Source organism: Glycine max, chromosome 2 (assembly GCF_000004515.6).
Source record: "Glycine max cultivar Williams 82 chromosome 2, Glycine_max_v4.0, whole genome shotgun sequence".
Lineage (NCBI taxonomy): Eukaryota > Viridiplantae > Streptophyta > Magnoliopsida > Fabales > Fabaceae > Glycine > Glycine max.
The window spans coordinates 5,618,349-5,635,564 of NC_016089.4; the positions used below are offsets into that span (position 1 = coordinate 5,618,349).

The window sequence follows — 17,216 nt, forward strand, 5'->3', positions numbered from 1 at the left end:
TCATCGTGGATGAAACTAGACACGCTGTGACTTTGAATTGCAAAAGCAAAATCTCCAATAGATTAATTCCACAGCAGGTTGAGAAATCTGCACATATGTTGATGACCAACCACATGAAAATCTGTTTTCAACTTGTGCACTCCTTTGGAATCTTATTTTTAATAATAAAAAAAAGGTCAAACCAAATTCAACTTCATTAAAACATGATCACAAGTTTTCTCACGTGAAGGAAAAAAAATGCCCCTTATAAACCTCTTAGCTGGATTTTCTACTTGCAATGAGTGGTGGTGCTTTAGTGCTTCTTTTGGTGAAGTCTTGTGAAGAACAAAAGCCATGGCCTTGTTGAATTCTAATGACATGTTGGTCCTTCTGATTTTGCTCTTGAATGTGAGCTTTTACGGAAATGTTGATGCTCAGAAAAATGGCTTAGGAGCCTCTTTCATCTTTGGAGATTCCTTGGTGGATGCAGGGAACAATAACTACTTGTCAACTCTTTCTAAGGCAAACATCCCTCCCAATGGAATTGATTTCAAGGCCTCTGGAGGAAACCCCACAGGCCGCTATACCAATGGAAGAACCATTGGTGATTTAGTAGGTAATTTTGTCTTCTTTCTCACACATCCAAGGTGTTTGGGTGAGCCTATTTTTATTTTTTTTGTTAGCAAACAATTAACATTTTGATTTTTTAAACAAAGTTTTTTTCCTTTTTTCTGAATGAACATCAAACATTCCTCAAGTGAGAACCAACAATTAATCTTTTGAGGTTTTCTAATAAATATGTTTTCATATACACAGATTAAAAGTTAGATTATTGATCACATGTTTATGAGATAATGTTATCTATCAATTATCTCACATTATCTTTTTCCAAACATCAATGTTACATGCATAGTGTATTTATATGAAATTTAATAAAACTAGAGTAAACATATAGAGTTTAATTTTTATATATTGTCAGTTTAATTTTTTTTACATTATATTAATCAATTTAAAATGATTTGTTCATATGATTTTTTGAAGTAATTACTATAAAAATAAACAAATTTATTTTACATAATAATTTGTTATTAGACGGGGCAGTATAAAACTTTTTTTTGCATTGTAAATATATACACTATTTATTTTAGCATATACCTCTTTGATTTCTTATGATATTATAAAGATTTTTAGGAAAGTCAGTCTATTGTTAAAAAAGAGAGAGATTGAAAATAATTTTATTAAATATCAGGAATACGAATGTAATTTCTTAACTTTGTTTTATCAATTTTATGCCACTTTCTTTATAAATTAATAATAAAATTCACGATATCTATTTCCCCCACAATAAAGTGGGAGGAATGCTGTCCATAAATGAAATCAGTGTGAAAAAACACTTTTTTCTTTACTTAATATGATGTTTTAGTTTTTGTATTTTAATTTTTCAGGAGAGGAATTGGGACAACCAAACTATGCTGTACCATTTTTAGCTCCAAATGCAACAGGGAAAATCATACTCAGTGGAGTGAATTATGCTTCAGGAGGGGGAGGGATACTGAATGCTACTGGAAGAATATTTGTCAGTATTTTATCTCCCTTATCTATTTCTTACATAATCTTATTCAATCTATGTAATAAGGAACATAACAGTTGCATGTCACGTACATAAATTTGTTTTCAGGTGAATAGGGTAGGAATGGATGTTCAAATAGATTACTTCAGCATAACAAGAAAACAAATTGACAAACTGCTGGGTGAATCAAAAGCCAAAGAGTATATAATGAAGAAATCAATTTTCTCCATCACGGTTGGGGCCAATGACTTTCTCAACAATTACCTTCTCCCAGTTCTCTCTATTGGAGCAAGAATTTCTCAAAGTCCAGATTCTTTCATTGATGACATGATTACTCATTTCAGGGCCCAACTTACGGTATACACCTTGATCTAAATTTAACACCAAAACAAACTAGACCACTAAATGAAATACCCTTAGTCATTGTAGATTTGTAGTGCTATTTGCCAAAACTTCATAAATCATAATCAATATCCAGTACCCGTACCATTACTAGCATTCTAAAATCTGCGACTGAAATCAATTAAAAAATTATTTTCATCAAAATCGGTTTCACTTAATGTAGTTCTCATGAAAAAAAGTAAAATAGTTACGTTTGTTTCCTAAGTTAAAATTAACTTAAACAAAGTTAAAATTAACTTTTGGAGAAATTAAACGAAAAAAATTATGAATTTATGCAGAAATTAATTTTAATTTATAAAATAAAATAATTTTATTTTGCCTTCATGTTTTCTTATCTCAAAGTCAGAAAGGTAAATGGGTTAAATTTCTCCTACAAGTTAAAATTAATCTTGCTTAAAAAAAGGTAAAATTAATCTTTTGGAGAAACTAAATGAAACAATTTCTATAAATTAACTTATACATAAAACTAATTTTAACTGATAAGACAAGTTTATTTCATTTTACTTTTTTGTTTTCTCCTATAAATGTTTATTAAAGAAAATTATGGAAACAAAATTCTACTGCATTGTACTCTATTTTATTTTTAATTTTTGTCATGTGTAACTTGGCATGTTTGATTTGAATGTCAGAGACTTTACCAAATGGATGCTCGAAAGTTTGTTATAGGCAATGTTGGGCCAATAGGCTGCATACCTTACCAGAAGACTATTAATCAGCTGAACGAAGACGAGTGTGTGGATTTGGCTAACAAGCTTGCGCTTCAATACAATGCTCGATTGAAGGATTTGGTTGCTGAGCTTAACGACAACCTCCCTGGAGCCACCTTCGTCCTTGCCAATGTTTATGATCTAGTGTTGGAACTCATAAAAAATTTTGATAAATACGGTAAGCAATCCCTTTCATTTTATTTCATATGGTCCCTTATAATCTTGATATTAATAATCATTGTCTAACTTAACTCTTCAAGTAAATTAAGAGTGTGCTTGGAGGTATATGAGTTATGATTATATGAAAATGTAAAACTATGATTACATAACTTATTTTTTGATAAATTAAACACATGTTAAATAATGGGTTCAGTTCAAGACTCTTGAAAAGTATATACATACCATAAAATTTTAATTACCAAGAGAGTCTAAAATAATATATATAGGTGAGTTGTTGTGAATTTTTTGATATTGGAGTATGTTTCTTATGCAGGATTCACAACGGCAAGTAGAGCTTGCTGCGGAAATGGAGGGCAATTCGCAGGGATAATTCCGTGTGGGCCAACATCAAGTATGTGCAGAGATAGGTACAAGCATGTGTTCTGGGATCCTTATCACCCAAGTGAGGCTGCAAACCTAATCCTCGCCAAGCAGCTACTTGACGGAGACAAGAGATACATATCTCCTGTTAATCTTAGGCAACTCAGGGATCTATGATCTTAATTTTAATTTCTTCTTTTATTACTATTGTTCTTTCCGTACTTCAATTTGTATTACACACATCACACACCCATTTAAGTTTTTCTTTTTTCTCCTCAATTCAGTTATTGTCTCTCAAATTATCAAACTGTAGCTTTCAACGACGAACACCTTTTGCTGTGGCTGCCTCCTTCATTTACTGCAATTAACATAAACGTAATTTACGAGCGTGATTTGCTTAATGAGTTATATTTTATTATTATATTATGATTCTGAGTTTTTAATTATGTTGATATGCATGTTAACAAATAAGTGAATAACAATTGACCATGGCGTTGTTGTACCTTGCTAGCTAGTCTCACTTAGACGTGGGGAGAATTTCATTTTCTTGTCCCTCTCGATGGTGACCATTTTGTAATTGATAATAGGCAAATACGGGTGTTCTTGGATTATTGGTTAAAAAATTAAAATAATTTTTTATTAGAGTACACAAAATTATATTATTTATAATTTCTTATATTTTCCTATAATTTTTATAATAAATAATTTTTTTAAAAATTAACCGATGTTTTTCTATAATTTTCATAATTTTTTTTTAAATTTCTTAACCAATATACCCTATCCATATGTTTGGATAGAGAATTTTCAAAAGTTTGAAATGCAAGTAATTAATTCAATTGAAAGCAATTAAATTTCATTCAATTGCAAAATAACTTGTTTTGATTATTTTAGCTTTGAACCTATTTTCACATAAATTCAAAATTATTATTAATTACTGATTTTAAATAAGTTTTTTTCTCTGCAACACAACATGCTCAAACACTGAGCAGTGCTGCAGTTGCAATGTTACACCAGCACCATTGTATTACAAAAAATTTCACCATAGTGATTTTTGGTTGGTGGTGGTCTTTAAGCTCAAGAAGATGATAAAGGGAGGTTCATTGGTAATCTTTTCTCTTTATTGGTGGTTTGGTTCAACTCTTTTTGCCGTTGATTTGGATTCCATGGTGGAGAGTGCGAAAATGATCATCCACAAGTTGGAATCTAGTAGAGATGACCATTGGTGGGTTGGGATTCCAGTGAGAAAGGTTCGTCGGAGAAAGACAATAACGGATGAGCAATTAGGAGGGATAGGAAAGAAAATACACATACAAGAGAAAAACATCATCAAGTTTGAGATACTCTTCTATTCGCAAATGAATAATTTTAAAAATTCTACCTCTTTGAGTGGAATTTCAAATTTCCAATTTTAACAAAGATTAAAATTCTCTGTTAAAATAATAGATATTTAATTTTCTTCAAATTATTATTCAAATACTATATTTAAAAGGATAGATATTTAATATCTCATTTAAAATAAATCACTATATTCATCTAAACAAAATGTCAAAATAAGGTTAGGAAAGAGTCTAAATAATATCCGAAACTTATATAGCTTATATTTTTCACAACTTCCGCGCCTTGGTAGTTTAAAAAAGTCTATCCAAACCAACCTATGCATGTCTCGCATGATTATGAATCTATTTCCTTTTTTGGAATTTGATATAGTGGTCACAAGTTCAGTTGATCCATGCATGGTCCGACCAATAATTGTCATTGATTTAATTATAAAATTAATGTGGTTGAGATTTGTGATGCTAACCTATTAAACAAGTTACTTTGTACACGTTATGAAAAAAATTGCAGTTAGACCTATGTTTATAATTAGTTTAACCTATGAAGTAAGAGGTAGGCGTGGAGGTAGGTGGAGGTGCTAAAGAGCTGTCATGTAAAAGAAATGTTACCAAAATTAAAAATAACAATTCCTTAGGGCAGAATACTAAATACCATAAAACTGTTATTACTTATAAGTTACAACCTATTTTTAAAGATATTTTTAACATAACAGTTACTACTTTTTTAATTTTTTTTATTGTATAAAATAGATGTATTAATTATTTTTTTATTGTGTTTCTTAGTTTATTTTAATATTATTTACTAATTTTCTTATTTTTTTAATTAATGAACATAACAAAAAAAATTATCAACAACATATAAATTTAACTATAAAAATACATACAAAGTAACTAAAAAATTATACTACTAAATTTAACTATAAAAATACATATAAATTTAACAACTTATTTATAGAAGAACATTATATTGTATTATCAATAAAATACTTAAAAAATTATACTTGACTAAGGAAAAACTTAAGATGGAGATATGGTAGGACAATTGTTTTTGTTATGACCATGTTGTCGGCAAATTTCACATTTTTTTTCTACTTTTTCGTTCATTTTCTTCTTCGTCCATCTCAGTAGTAGGTATCAGGTGACAGAAAAAAAATTGCTAATTAAATATCTTTAAAGATATTTTCAATATATTTTTATTATAAAAAATAGTTCATATTTAGCAATTATTAGTATCTTTTGGATATTTTAATCTTTTCTTTTCATATCTGCACGCCATAAATAATAAAAATATCAATTCTTATCACTTAAGCAAAAAATAACTACTAAATAAATATTTTTAAATATATTTTCAATAAATATTTTTAAAGATATTTTCAACATAGCAGTTACTACTTTTTGAAATTTTATGTCTATTGTATAAAATAGATATATCAATTATTTTTTTACTGTATTTTTTAGTTTATTTTAATACTATTTACTAATTTTCTTATTTTTTTAATTAATGAACATAACAAAAAAAATTATCAACAACATATAAATTTAACTATAAAAGTACATACAAAATAACTAAAAAATTATACTATAATTTTATTCAATTTTTTTATTTTTCTTTATCCGTATATTTTTTTAAAAAAAAATTATAAAATTTAATATAATAATTAAATAATTTTAAAACCAATTAAAAAATTATATAATATTTATATTTTATAATATTTTTAATTAAAAAATAAAAAAGAGAGAGAAAGTCTCAAATATTATATATTGAAAATTAAATTTGTAAAATAGTTTAGATTAAAAAAAAGTAAGGGAGAGATAGTGTATTTACCAAAAAAAAACCAAAATAAAAGCTATGCATATCATACCATATACTACTACTTATTTTGTCTGCGTGGGTGTTTCTTAACCATTTTCACGCAAGTGAAATTTCTTGGGGAACAATATATTTTTTTTTAGTTAAAACCTTGAAAAGAAAATAACAAATGTAGAGGCTTGAAAGTTCAAAGTTTACAAACACCTGTGTTCAGGCATGTTGGCATTAAATTGTAAAAGGAATGATTGATAATAATTCTGGGTGTAGTGGCAATAATAGCCCAGTCGAAGAGGAGAATAAAGCGTGCGAAGTTGCAATTCATTTCGATGATAGAGTGGAAAAAACAAGGGAAAGGGAATCATGTGCGTGCAGAAAAGGCCAAAAAGAGGTCATTACTGATTACATTTTACAGGTCTGAACCCATGACCAGCTAGCGAGACGCAACGCAAGATCAGGATGAAAAATAAATAATCAAAAAATTGTCAGTGATTGAATTTTTTTTTCTCCTATCCTGAAAAATTATGAGACAAACTCTCAAAGCTTAAAAATAATCGAAATGAGATTTACTTTTTTCAACAAAAATTTTTCCAAAGAGCTAAGGAATTGAAAATAGCAGCATGTTTAAGAAAATCAATTGGTGTTAGACCTTGTTCATTGAGTGATTGATTATTATATATTTTACGGATAAATACAAATAGAAGCACTGTATAGAAGAGAAGCGAAGCGAGGAGATAGCGATTGTGTTTTGGGGTCCGAGAAAGAGAAAGAAACAAGGGGTCTCTCCACTTTCCAAGTTTCCAAGTTTTGTTTCCGCTGTTGAAAGCGACCCATGATTCATTCTCGAAGACCAATTTGAATGGCGCGTGCCGATGCTTGTCACCGACAACAACCGGTGTGTCGCTGACAGGTGTCGGTGGACCGGACATGAAACAGGACCGTGTGATCGCTATCAAGCGGTGAGCAGAGTGGTGCCTGTGCAGATGGGGTGGGGGTGTTTGGTAATGGCTACATTGAAGCGGAAAATCCGGTGGAAGATAGAAAGAATGGGAGTACGGAGGAGAAATCTGATGCGGACATGACGCGTCCGAAATCAGAGGGGAAACCCAATTATTGCTCCCCACGCTGCCCGACACTCATTATTCTGTCGCTTCTGTCCCTACCAACTCCTCTCTCTTACTGTCTCAATCTCATGCTATACTATGCTATCTTGCTATGCTATCACGTGTAGTGTACAATTACAATTTACCCACCTTCATTTTTTGTACTATTCTACTCTCAAGTTTTCGTGGCCCCCACTCAATCTACGACCTACAGACACCATGGCATAATCAAAGTTAGGTTTGGAAACATCAACTAATAACAACCCTTGGAAAATAAAATTATTGTTGATGCATTTTCGCATGTGCCTAATCATCATATTTCTAGAAATGAGTATGATTGTGTTTGTGATTTGCCTAATTAGAGGGAATATTTTGTATGCTGGATTGTGACATTATCCATAGTAGTAGTTCTTAATAACAACAAAAAAACCGAACTTCGATGCATGTAGATGGCATAGATGGGGTAGCTAATCACCCTACGGCCTAGGAGCTCTACGTCTAAGCGGATTGAATGGGGAAAAGACAGGAGAAACGAATATATGCATATAATATTACAACATGGACCATGTTAGTTATAGTTAACACAATCTATGTTAATTATTTATTTTTAATATAAACAGTTGGGTAGTTTTGCATTTGCATCCCATAACTATAGTTATTATTATCTAAATGGAAGAATGCATTATATTATGCATGCATCTAAGTGGCCGTGCAAGCACTAAAATACCGGACACGATCCATCGACAAATAATATCTGAACCAAATAAAATTATTATAGTCTTAAAACTTTTTTTACAAATTCAAATTCAAAACTTGTGATTAATAAAGTGAAGTCAAATGATCTCCTGCATGAATGGTTGCTTCCACTATTTTATGAAGTGTAGTAGGCTGTATTTATTTATTTATAATTTGAAATTGATTGGATTGGGGAAGAGAGTGGTTGGTGGGGGTGTGTGAGTGCAGAAGGCGCAGCCCTATTAGCCGACCCAAATAGAGAGAGGGGATGTGTCTGGAGCCGACTGAAATGTCGTGCTTAACAGAACACTGTAAAGCTGATCCCACTCTGTCTCATATAACTGATATAAGCCTCAGAAGATGTCTCTGTTTATATTCTCTCTGACTCTCTTTGCTTTCTCTCTCTCTCTCTCTCTCACTCTGTTCTCCCATAAAACCCCCCCCTCACCCACCCAACATTCACACTCAAGCCCCTCACTCCAAAACAAAACCTAAACATTTTACTCTTTTCGGTTTTTTTTTTTGTTTCACACATGCCGTCGTCGAATTCCGGCGAGAGTCGCCGAGCGAGCAAGCCGCAGAGCTCGGGCGGAGCGGCGCCGCCGCCGCCGGAGCAGGAGAACCTGCCGTGCCCGCGATGCGACTCCACCAACACCAAGTTCTGCTACTACAACAACTACAACTACTCCCAGCCACGCCACTTCTGCAAGTCCTGCCGCCGCTACTGGACCCACGGCGGCACTCTCCGCGACATTCCCGTCGGCGGCGGCAGCCGCAAGAACGCCAAGCGCTCCCGCACCCACCACGTCGCCGCCACATCATCCTCCTCCACCTCGTCCACCATGACGTCAGCACAGGAACACCACGCACACACTTTATTGGCCCCCGTCGCCTCCACGCACTACGGAGTACTTGACGGCGACGTTAAACAGACTAGCAACGGCAACGGTAACGTGTGCGGGAGCTTCACTTCGTTGCTGAACAACACCCATGGCTCCGGGTTTCTCGCCCTGGGTGGCTTTGGGCTTGGACACGGGTATGACGACATGGGTTTTGGCATTGGGAGATCGGGCTGGGCCTTCCCAGGAATGGTCGACGGTGGCAACATTGGCGGCGCCGTCGCGTCTTCTGGCCTAAACACGTGGCAGTTAGAGAGTGGCGAAGGAGGGTTCGTTAGCGGAGATTGCTTCGCTTGGCCTGGGCTTGCGATTTCAACACCGGGAAATGGTCTCAAATGAAACGCATCTTTTTTTTTTTTTTTCTTTTTTAATTTTTCTGGTTTGGGACTCTGGGTGCAATGGAAGGTGTGTTTATGGTTTAAGTTTAGGGTTTTACTATTTGCAGGGTATAATCATCTGTGAAATTTGAAGCACAACTAGGACTTTTTCTTTTTTGTTTAATTTTACTAGTTCTAGGGATGTTTACTGGCTTACTGTTATTTTGTGATTAAGCTGTGTGATTCATATATTCGTGACTGATGAGGTTATGAATGTGTTGTTTTTCTCTGAATTTTTTAACCATGCATAAAATTGGATTAGGATTCCAGCAAAGACAGTGTGGCCATGGCTACACTTATAATATAAGAGAACAAATTATACTGTTAAATAATACTTTATTGTGTAAAATAGAGAAAGAAAAGTAGGAATTTCTAGCCTAGTGTTTGTTCTATGCTGTTTGTAGACTTTAGAGGAAAATAATATAATAATAAAAGCTTAATTAATTGAATTCGTTCTTGTGTTATTTGGGGGTGTTGAAAGGAGGACGAAGCCTCTGAAGGGAAGGGTAGTGAGAATGTAACTTTGCGGGGGGTATTTGATTTTTGGGCCAGTGCAGTTTGGTTGAAAGATCTCTTGGTTTTCGGATTGTCTGGTACTCATTTTGTTTTATTTCTACGATAGGACTCTGCTAAAGTTGATTCTGTTCTATTTTTGAGAAACTTGTTCCTTCAATTCTAATTTTGTCTCGGTGCCTGGAAGAACGGCTAGATAGTAGCATGGGGAAGGAAAAAAATAACCCACCGAACTCTGTTTGCTGTATAAAATATTTTTTTAATCTTCGTCAATATCGTTTCATTTATTTTTTTATTTCCTTTTGTGAGTATGTCATGTTTACATGTTTAGATTGGCAACACTGAATATATGATACGCTGCTGTTAAGGGGTGATAAATATTAGAACTTTTTAAAATATTAAATTTTGTAAGAAAGGAAAGCAATGGAAAAAAAAATTAGATATTAAACTTAAAATGAAACTGTAATTATAAAACTGAAAAATATGTTCAAGTTCAGATTTTGTTTGGAAATTTTCCGTACAATTGTTTTCTATAATTATTTTACAATTAGTAAAAAATAGATACAAAGGAGGGAGAAATATGGAATAAGGAAAAATATGATAGAAAATATTTAGAGAATATCTAAACTGTAAATTTTCTTTGTAAAATGGGTGTACATTTAAAAAAAATAATAAGTATAACATAATTCTTTCTCTTCAAAGGAGTTTCATTGCACATTTTATTATATTAAATTTATTATAAAGTGTATACTGGTAATAAAATAGAGAAATAAGATGCCATTCTTAATCAGGAGTGATATTCAATTGCTCGCTCACACAATTTGTTAATTAATGTTTTAGTTTAACCACTGTTTAATAGAACTTGGAAATAAAAGCATCAACTGAGTCTAACTAATATCAACTTGATTTTTGAATTGAATAGTGATCAAATAATGGAAGTGACTAGGGCTCGAAAAGTAATTAAACTCCATTCGGCACAAGCGCACCATAAATATTGAAATGTCAATATATTATCAAATTGAGGTAAAGTTCAATTCCTTGAATCCAAGTCCCTTAAATAAAACATGGGATTCTAATCTCTTAGATAAATCTAAATCTAATCAAGGATCAGGTAAAGATATTTAACAAAACATCTATGCATGTAGTTCAATCTCTAAAATCATGACAAACAAATTAATCACTCTCATGTCAAGTAATATCAAAATTTTCCAATCACACACACAACCTATGATCAATTTACTAATGGCCGATCAAAGAAATCATTGAGCAAAAGAGTAGTAGCACAAATTACTAAAAGAGACTTGTCTTTGTTAGAAATGAGTTCAAATACAAAAGAAAAATACAAATTCATTTACCATAACTTTGGTAAAACATTAAAAAAATAAAATATAAAAATAGTGAAAAAAAGAGAGTAGAAAGTGTAATGGTTGCATTGAAGCTATTAGATCCTGCTCCTAGGTGCAAATCACTAATGGATGAAAGAGACAATGACAAAAATTGCATGAAGGAGGTGACAATAACAGCTTGAGGAGGAGTGGCCATAACAGCTGGAAGGTGTCCACGGTGTCCTTTAAGGAGAGAAAAGTTTGGGCCATAAGGATTTAGGATGATGGCAAGTTCTAGTATGCACTAGTTATTTTAGGATTTAGGATGATGGCAAGGTCTGGTATCATGCATAAATTATTTTAAACCCTTGAATATAGCAATAAAATAATTAAGGGTGTAGATCTTCAGGTTGTACCATGTAATACAAAACATGTCATAATAATTTTTTTAAAATAAATAGTTATTTTTATACTTAAATATGTAATTAGTTAACAAATACATATAAAATTCAGTCCCCAAAAATATAAAAAGTAAGAAAAATATATTCAGTTATTAACTTTCGTTTGTCATCGTTAATAAAATAGACTACATGACATAAAGAGACAAATTTGTCATTGAAACAATTGTCAACGTAGACATGTTGACTAGAATAAATGAAAATGTTAGTAAGATATCATTTTTGGACATAAATGTCAATAATTTTTTATTGGACGAAAAATACCAATATTTTTTATTGGAGAAAAATGTCAGTAATTTGTTTTTAACCTTAATGTTAGTACGTTCTATTGCATCAACATGTCAATAAATTATCATTATTAGACAAAAATGTTAGTAATTTTTTATTGGACCTAAATATTAGTATGTTTCTATTGGACTAATTTATTAGACTCAAATTTTGTTTCATTTAAGGATAAAATATAATTTTAGGATAAATTTTCATACTTTTTTATCATTACAAACATAATATTACAATAACCACTTAAAAAAATATAATGACAAACATAATTTAAAACAAACATAATAATAACAATAATATTGATTATTAACCATAATTTATCTATCATAATAGAAATTATCTAAAATAAATATTGTACCAATTTATCAAAATAAAAATTGTAATTGTGTATCAATCATTATATTTTTTTTTTCAAATTATAATAATTAGTCACAATCTACTAAAAATAAAAAATAAATATATCTCATATTTCACTTTTTCAAATCTTGACTATTTTATTAACGGCGAGAGACAAAAGTTAACGTCTTGATATATTTATTATACTTTTTATACTTTTATAAAAGACAAAATATCAAAAAAATATTATATGATAAAGATGTCCCTACGTTAGCAATTAGAGATCGTCACAATAACAATCATTTTACTAATAAATTTGTCTTTTTATGTCATGTAAATTATTTTATTAATGATGATAGTCAACGATCGGATATATTTATTGCACTTTTTATCCCTGCGGGAATTAAATTTTATATTTTTATTTGTGTAGAACACATTTGTTAATAAATTATATAGAAAAGTAATTATTTATTTTTTTATTTTATTTTTTATCGCAAAGCTTTCTCCCTCTCTCTTTGAATTTCTCTCTTTTCTTTTTTAGATTCAGTCCACCTGAGTCCCTTGGTCTGCACTCTCCTCCGCCTCGACACTATTGTTGAGAACGTTCACCACCACCCTGTTCATGACCTCTCCTACATGACATCCAACCACACGCCCTCCATGGTGGTTTCCATTTTGGGGAGGGGTGAGAGTAGACAAGGAGGACACCATTTTCGAATCATCTTCTCCTCGTAGTGGTCAGAAATCTGGTCACGACATTTGCATTATTGGCGCTGCGAGCGAGTTATAGGAAACGAAGAAGAAAGGGGAGAAAGAGTGAGAGACAAAGAATAGGTCGATGTCGCACAGGACAACCAGAAAGCTCTGCGATAATGGCTCATGAAGTTCGACAAATCTTTTCTTTGTTTGCATATCGTTTATGGTGATTTTCTTTTTAGCAGATGGTGGCAGTGAGGATGATTTTTTTTTTTTTTTTACATATGCAAAGCTATAAAAAGATTGACGCAAAACAAAAACATTGAACACTAAAAAATCAATGATGTTTGTAGTTGCTATGCTTTCAAACTTTCTCAAAGTCTACACACTACACTGTTTGTAGTTCCTTTCACTTTCTGGGTTATTTTTTTTCTTGAATAAAAATTGGATTTTGATTGTCAAATAAAGTGGGAGGATTTTGATTTTCAGAGTGAGTAAATGTGGGAATGACGACGATGGAGGTTGCAGAAGAGAGAGGGAGATAGATGAGATAAAAGATGAAGGAGAAGGCTATGATGAGAGAGAAGATAGTAAAAATACAGTTATTCTATACTTTGTTTTCATGTTACACCTTGATATCACCTCTGTCGTTAATTATTTTATAGTTATATCCAAGGGTATTAAAAAACTTTGGCATCGTGCCATACCTACCTCACTTTATAGTCACATGCATTTTCTTTTAGATTTCAAAATTAGTTATTTAATTTGAGTGAGTTGTCATCTTTTGAGTGAAGGTAACATGTAAGAGTTGTGTATGTAATATTTACTCATGCTCAACGCTATAACACTGCTTGTAGTTAGAGCTAGATATGCAGGTAACTCCACTCATGAAGCCCGTAACTTGCAAAATTCACCTTTCAAATACTACATTTCAAACGGGCTAATTTTTAGCCAGCCTACACCCACCAGCATAGCCCGTGAGTTTAGTGGGCTGGTCCGCATTTAACAATTTTTTATAAAGAAAAGGTCAAAATTGAATTTTAAAATGTAAAATTTGTTGAATTGTCTAATAAAAATTTATTTTCCCAAAATAGTAACATAATTGCATCTTAAGTCACCTAAAAAATATTTTTCTACGTAATATTTACTTAATCTATAATTCTATACTAAATCAAAATATTATTATACATCATTCATCAACCATTTAATCATATAAAAAATACTTAAATTTTAAGTTTTTTTTTACTTAGTTTATATTCATTATTTGTTGGTGTTATAAATTTTTATATTAAATATAAAAAGTCCTTGAGCCCAGGAATAAAACTCATTTAACCTATGCATTAAGAAGATTGGACTAAAAAAACTCACAATTTAAACATCTCAAAATATCTAAGGGTTATATATCATGCAAGGTAGGATTTCACGGGCTGTCCGTGAGCCCACCGTTTCTAAGCAAGACAACCCATTATATCAAAAGGAATTAGATGTTCTTAAATTGCATAGTTAACATAACATCTACGACTATGCACTAGGTTGTGAGTAGATTTGTATCAGCTAACTGGGGTATTTTTGGGTCTTATTTTTTATTTATTTTGTGGGGTGGTGGCTTAATTTGTTAATTTTGTTGATCGTTTTCCATGTAAATATGTAATAAATATTTGAATTACTAAAGAAGAAAAACAAACAAAAATTCGATGTTGTCACTTGTCGGCAGGCCCATCCAATCGCTACACTTTCAAACTTGTGCAGTTTATTCTTCTGCTATTGTTCTTCTGTTACCACCAATTACTTTTTTTCCTCATTGATGCAGTAATACTTCTACATTTTTTCCACATTAAATATTCTACTTGTCGGTCTTACTGCCAGAGCTCTTCTGTCTTTCTAGATTGTTATATTTTTCAATTTTCATGCAGAATAGTATCATATAGTACAGATTGTCTATTTTTATAATGCAGAAGAACTGTTTTGGATCGGTCATTGAATTGAAGCAACCATTTACACAACAAGTATAATTTTAACTAGCTAGTTAGTAGACCTACACTAAAGATAAAAACTGATTGTTAGTTTAGACAAAATATTATTATTATTGTGATAATAATAATTTCTTTTGAATTACTTATCATATTCAATTTTTTTTTCATATTTCATGAATAGGCTTAAAATATTTTTCCTTGGTCCAATAATTAAGATACAGACTGATGCCAGTTGTCTACGATGACAAATATATTCAGGGGTATTTTTTTATATTATCAAATATTTAGAAATTACATAAGGTACAAATCAATTATTTGAGGATAATACTTAATTAATAGTATTTGACAATTTGTTAAAGGGAGTAAGAGCCGGTTTAATTTACAACAATTGTCAATTTCTTATACCATAACATGTTTTATTATAGAAATGTTGAAAGTTAAAGTTGATTTATTTTATTTTATTTTAAATATGTGCATATAAATTTTAATTCAAAATTTCTTTAAGACTATAGGAGTAACAAACGAATTACGGATAAATTAAGAATTTATTTAGAACATGCTGAGAATATATAAAAATATTTTATTATCTTATTTAATTATAAATTATCATGTATAAGATTATTAAATTTTGTAATAATCACTTAAAAGTTAAAAGTCATACACTTAACTGTATTCGTGAAGAAATTTAGTGACAACAAATGCTTTTTATCATTAGCATTACTAAAATTAATTTAATGATGAATTTAAAAAAAAATACATATAAATTGTTTAGTTACCCATGTTAAGTTTTTTTTTTGGTGATACTTATAGTAATTTATAATTGATTATTTATACTGAAAATGTGTATAGAAAATTAAACTAAAATTATTTCAGTTTGTTTTTAGGAGACGTTTGATAGGAAAATTTTTTGAGTTTTTTTTTTAAATCTTGGGTTAATAATCTTAGTTTCCTGTATTTATATCCATTTTTAAAAAAATAAGATTATGAGAAAATAATATTTGTTGAAAAAGTTTTTTAACAAACGATGGAAAACTTTTTCAAAGAAGGGTGAAATTTTTACTTTCTCGAATTAATTTCTTTTTTATTATAATAAAAGTATCATACTACTCTTATTAATCTTATTAATGTAATAAATAATTAAAATATTTGATAAAAATATTACATAATTCTTTAATTTCTAAAAAGTTCATCAAAATATTTTTTTATAATCAATCAAATAGATTTTATTTATTCCCAGAAAATATGGTTACCGAGAATTATTACGATCATGTAAAAATTTCTTTTCCTACTAAACATCCCCTTAATTAGTTCCAGAGATTAAATTAATTTAAAGTTAAATGATATTCTAATTTTAAATTTTAGAATAGCTTATATATGTGATAGTTGGTTGATAAACCAAATCGAGTTAACTTAATTTAACTTAATTTTATCTCATGGTTATAACTATTCCAACGCAAACTAAATTTGTACGATTCAAATAAATGAAAATGAATGATATGGGCGATCTGACCAAATAATAAAACTAACTAGATAAAAATTTATTGTGCAACACAAAAAATAAAAGTGATACAGTAATAACTAACAAGGAAAAGACCACTACAGAAGTTTAAATAGCACAATATATTGATTCGAATTGAATGCAAAATATTTGAACAGTTGAATCGTAACATCAACCTAATTATCTGTGATTTCAAAAGCAATTCTGCTTCATGTTCAATTCAACTTGTCTACCACACAACCAACATGTGTCAGGTCTGTTGCTTGAATTAATGACCTTAGCTTAACTCATTATTCATGTTCTGTGCAGGAGAATAAATATTTTTAACATGCCTGTAAAGAAAAAAGAATATTAAATAAATAAGAGATGCCTAATGCTTTCAAAATAAGTATTGAAACTGTTTTTAGACGTACTAGACAATCTCGTCTACCATGCCTAATGCTTTCAAAATATCATCTCATCTCAAATAGCTACAATCACGTGTCCATTTTGCATTTATTTTATATATACTAAATCTTATTTTGGTCTATTACATTTTATCATTTTAGCCTTTTATATATTTTTTTTTACTGCAGCCTTTTATGTTTTAAAATTCTCATTTTAGTTACTTATGATTGCGATGTTGCTCAAGATAATTCTTCTGTCAATTTTAAACTAACACGGTTAGTGTTTTCATTTTCAAATA

At 30.7% G+C, this 17,216-nt stretch overlaps 2 protein-coding genes across 2 annotated transcripts; both read left to right on the forward strand.

Moving 5' to 3' along the window:
• The first annotated feature begins 265 nt into the window (after positions 1-265).
• LOC100784147 (GDSL esterase/lipase At2g23540) lies at positions 266-3,604 on the forward strand. Its single transcript, XM_003518040.4, has 5 exons — positions 266-595; positions 1,425-1,555; positions 1,658-1,906; positions 2,581-2,836; positions 3,152-3,604. The coding sequence occupies exons 1-5, from the start codon at positions 334-336 to the stop codon at positions 3,373-3,375; spliced, it is 1,122 nt and encodes a 373-aa protein (XP_003518088.1). The 5' UTR covers positions 266-333; the 3' UTR covers positions 3,376-3,604.
• A 4,753-nt stretch (positions 3,605-8,357) lies between these two features.
• LOC778095 (dof zinc finger protein DOF3.4) lies at positions 8,358-9,686 on the forward strand. The gene has a single exon (XM_003518042.5). It carries the CDS (start codon positions 8,711-8,713, stop codon positions 9,413-9,415), a length of 705 nt encoding a protein of 234 aa, XP_003518090.1. The 5' UTR covers positions 8,358-8,710; the 3' UTR covers positions 9,416-9,686.
• The last annotated feature ends 7,530 nt before the right edge of the window (positions 9,687-17,216 follow it).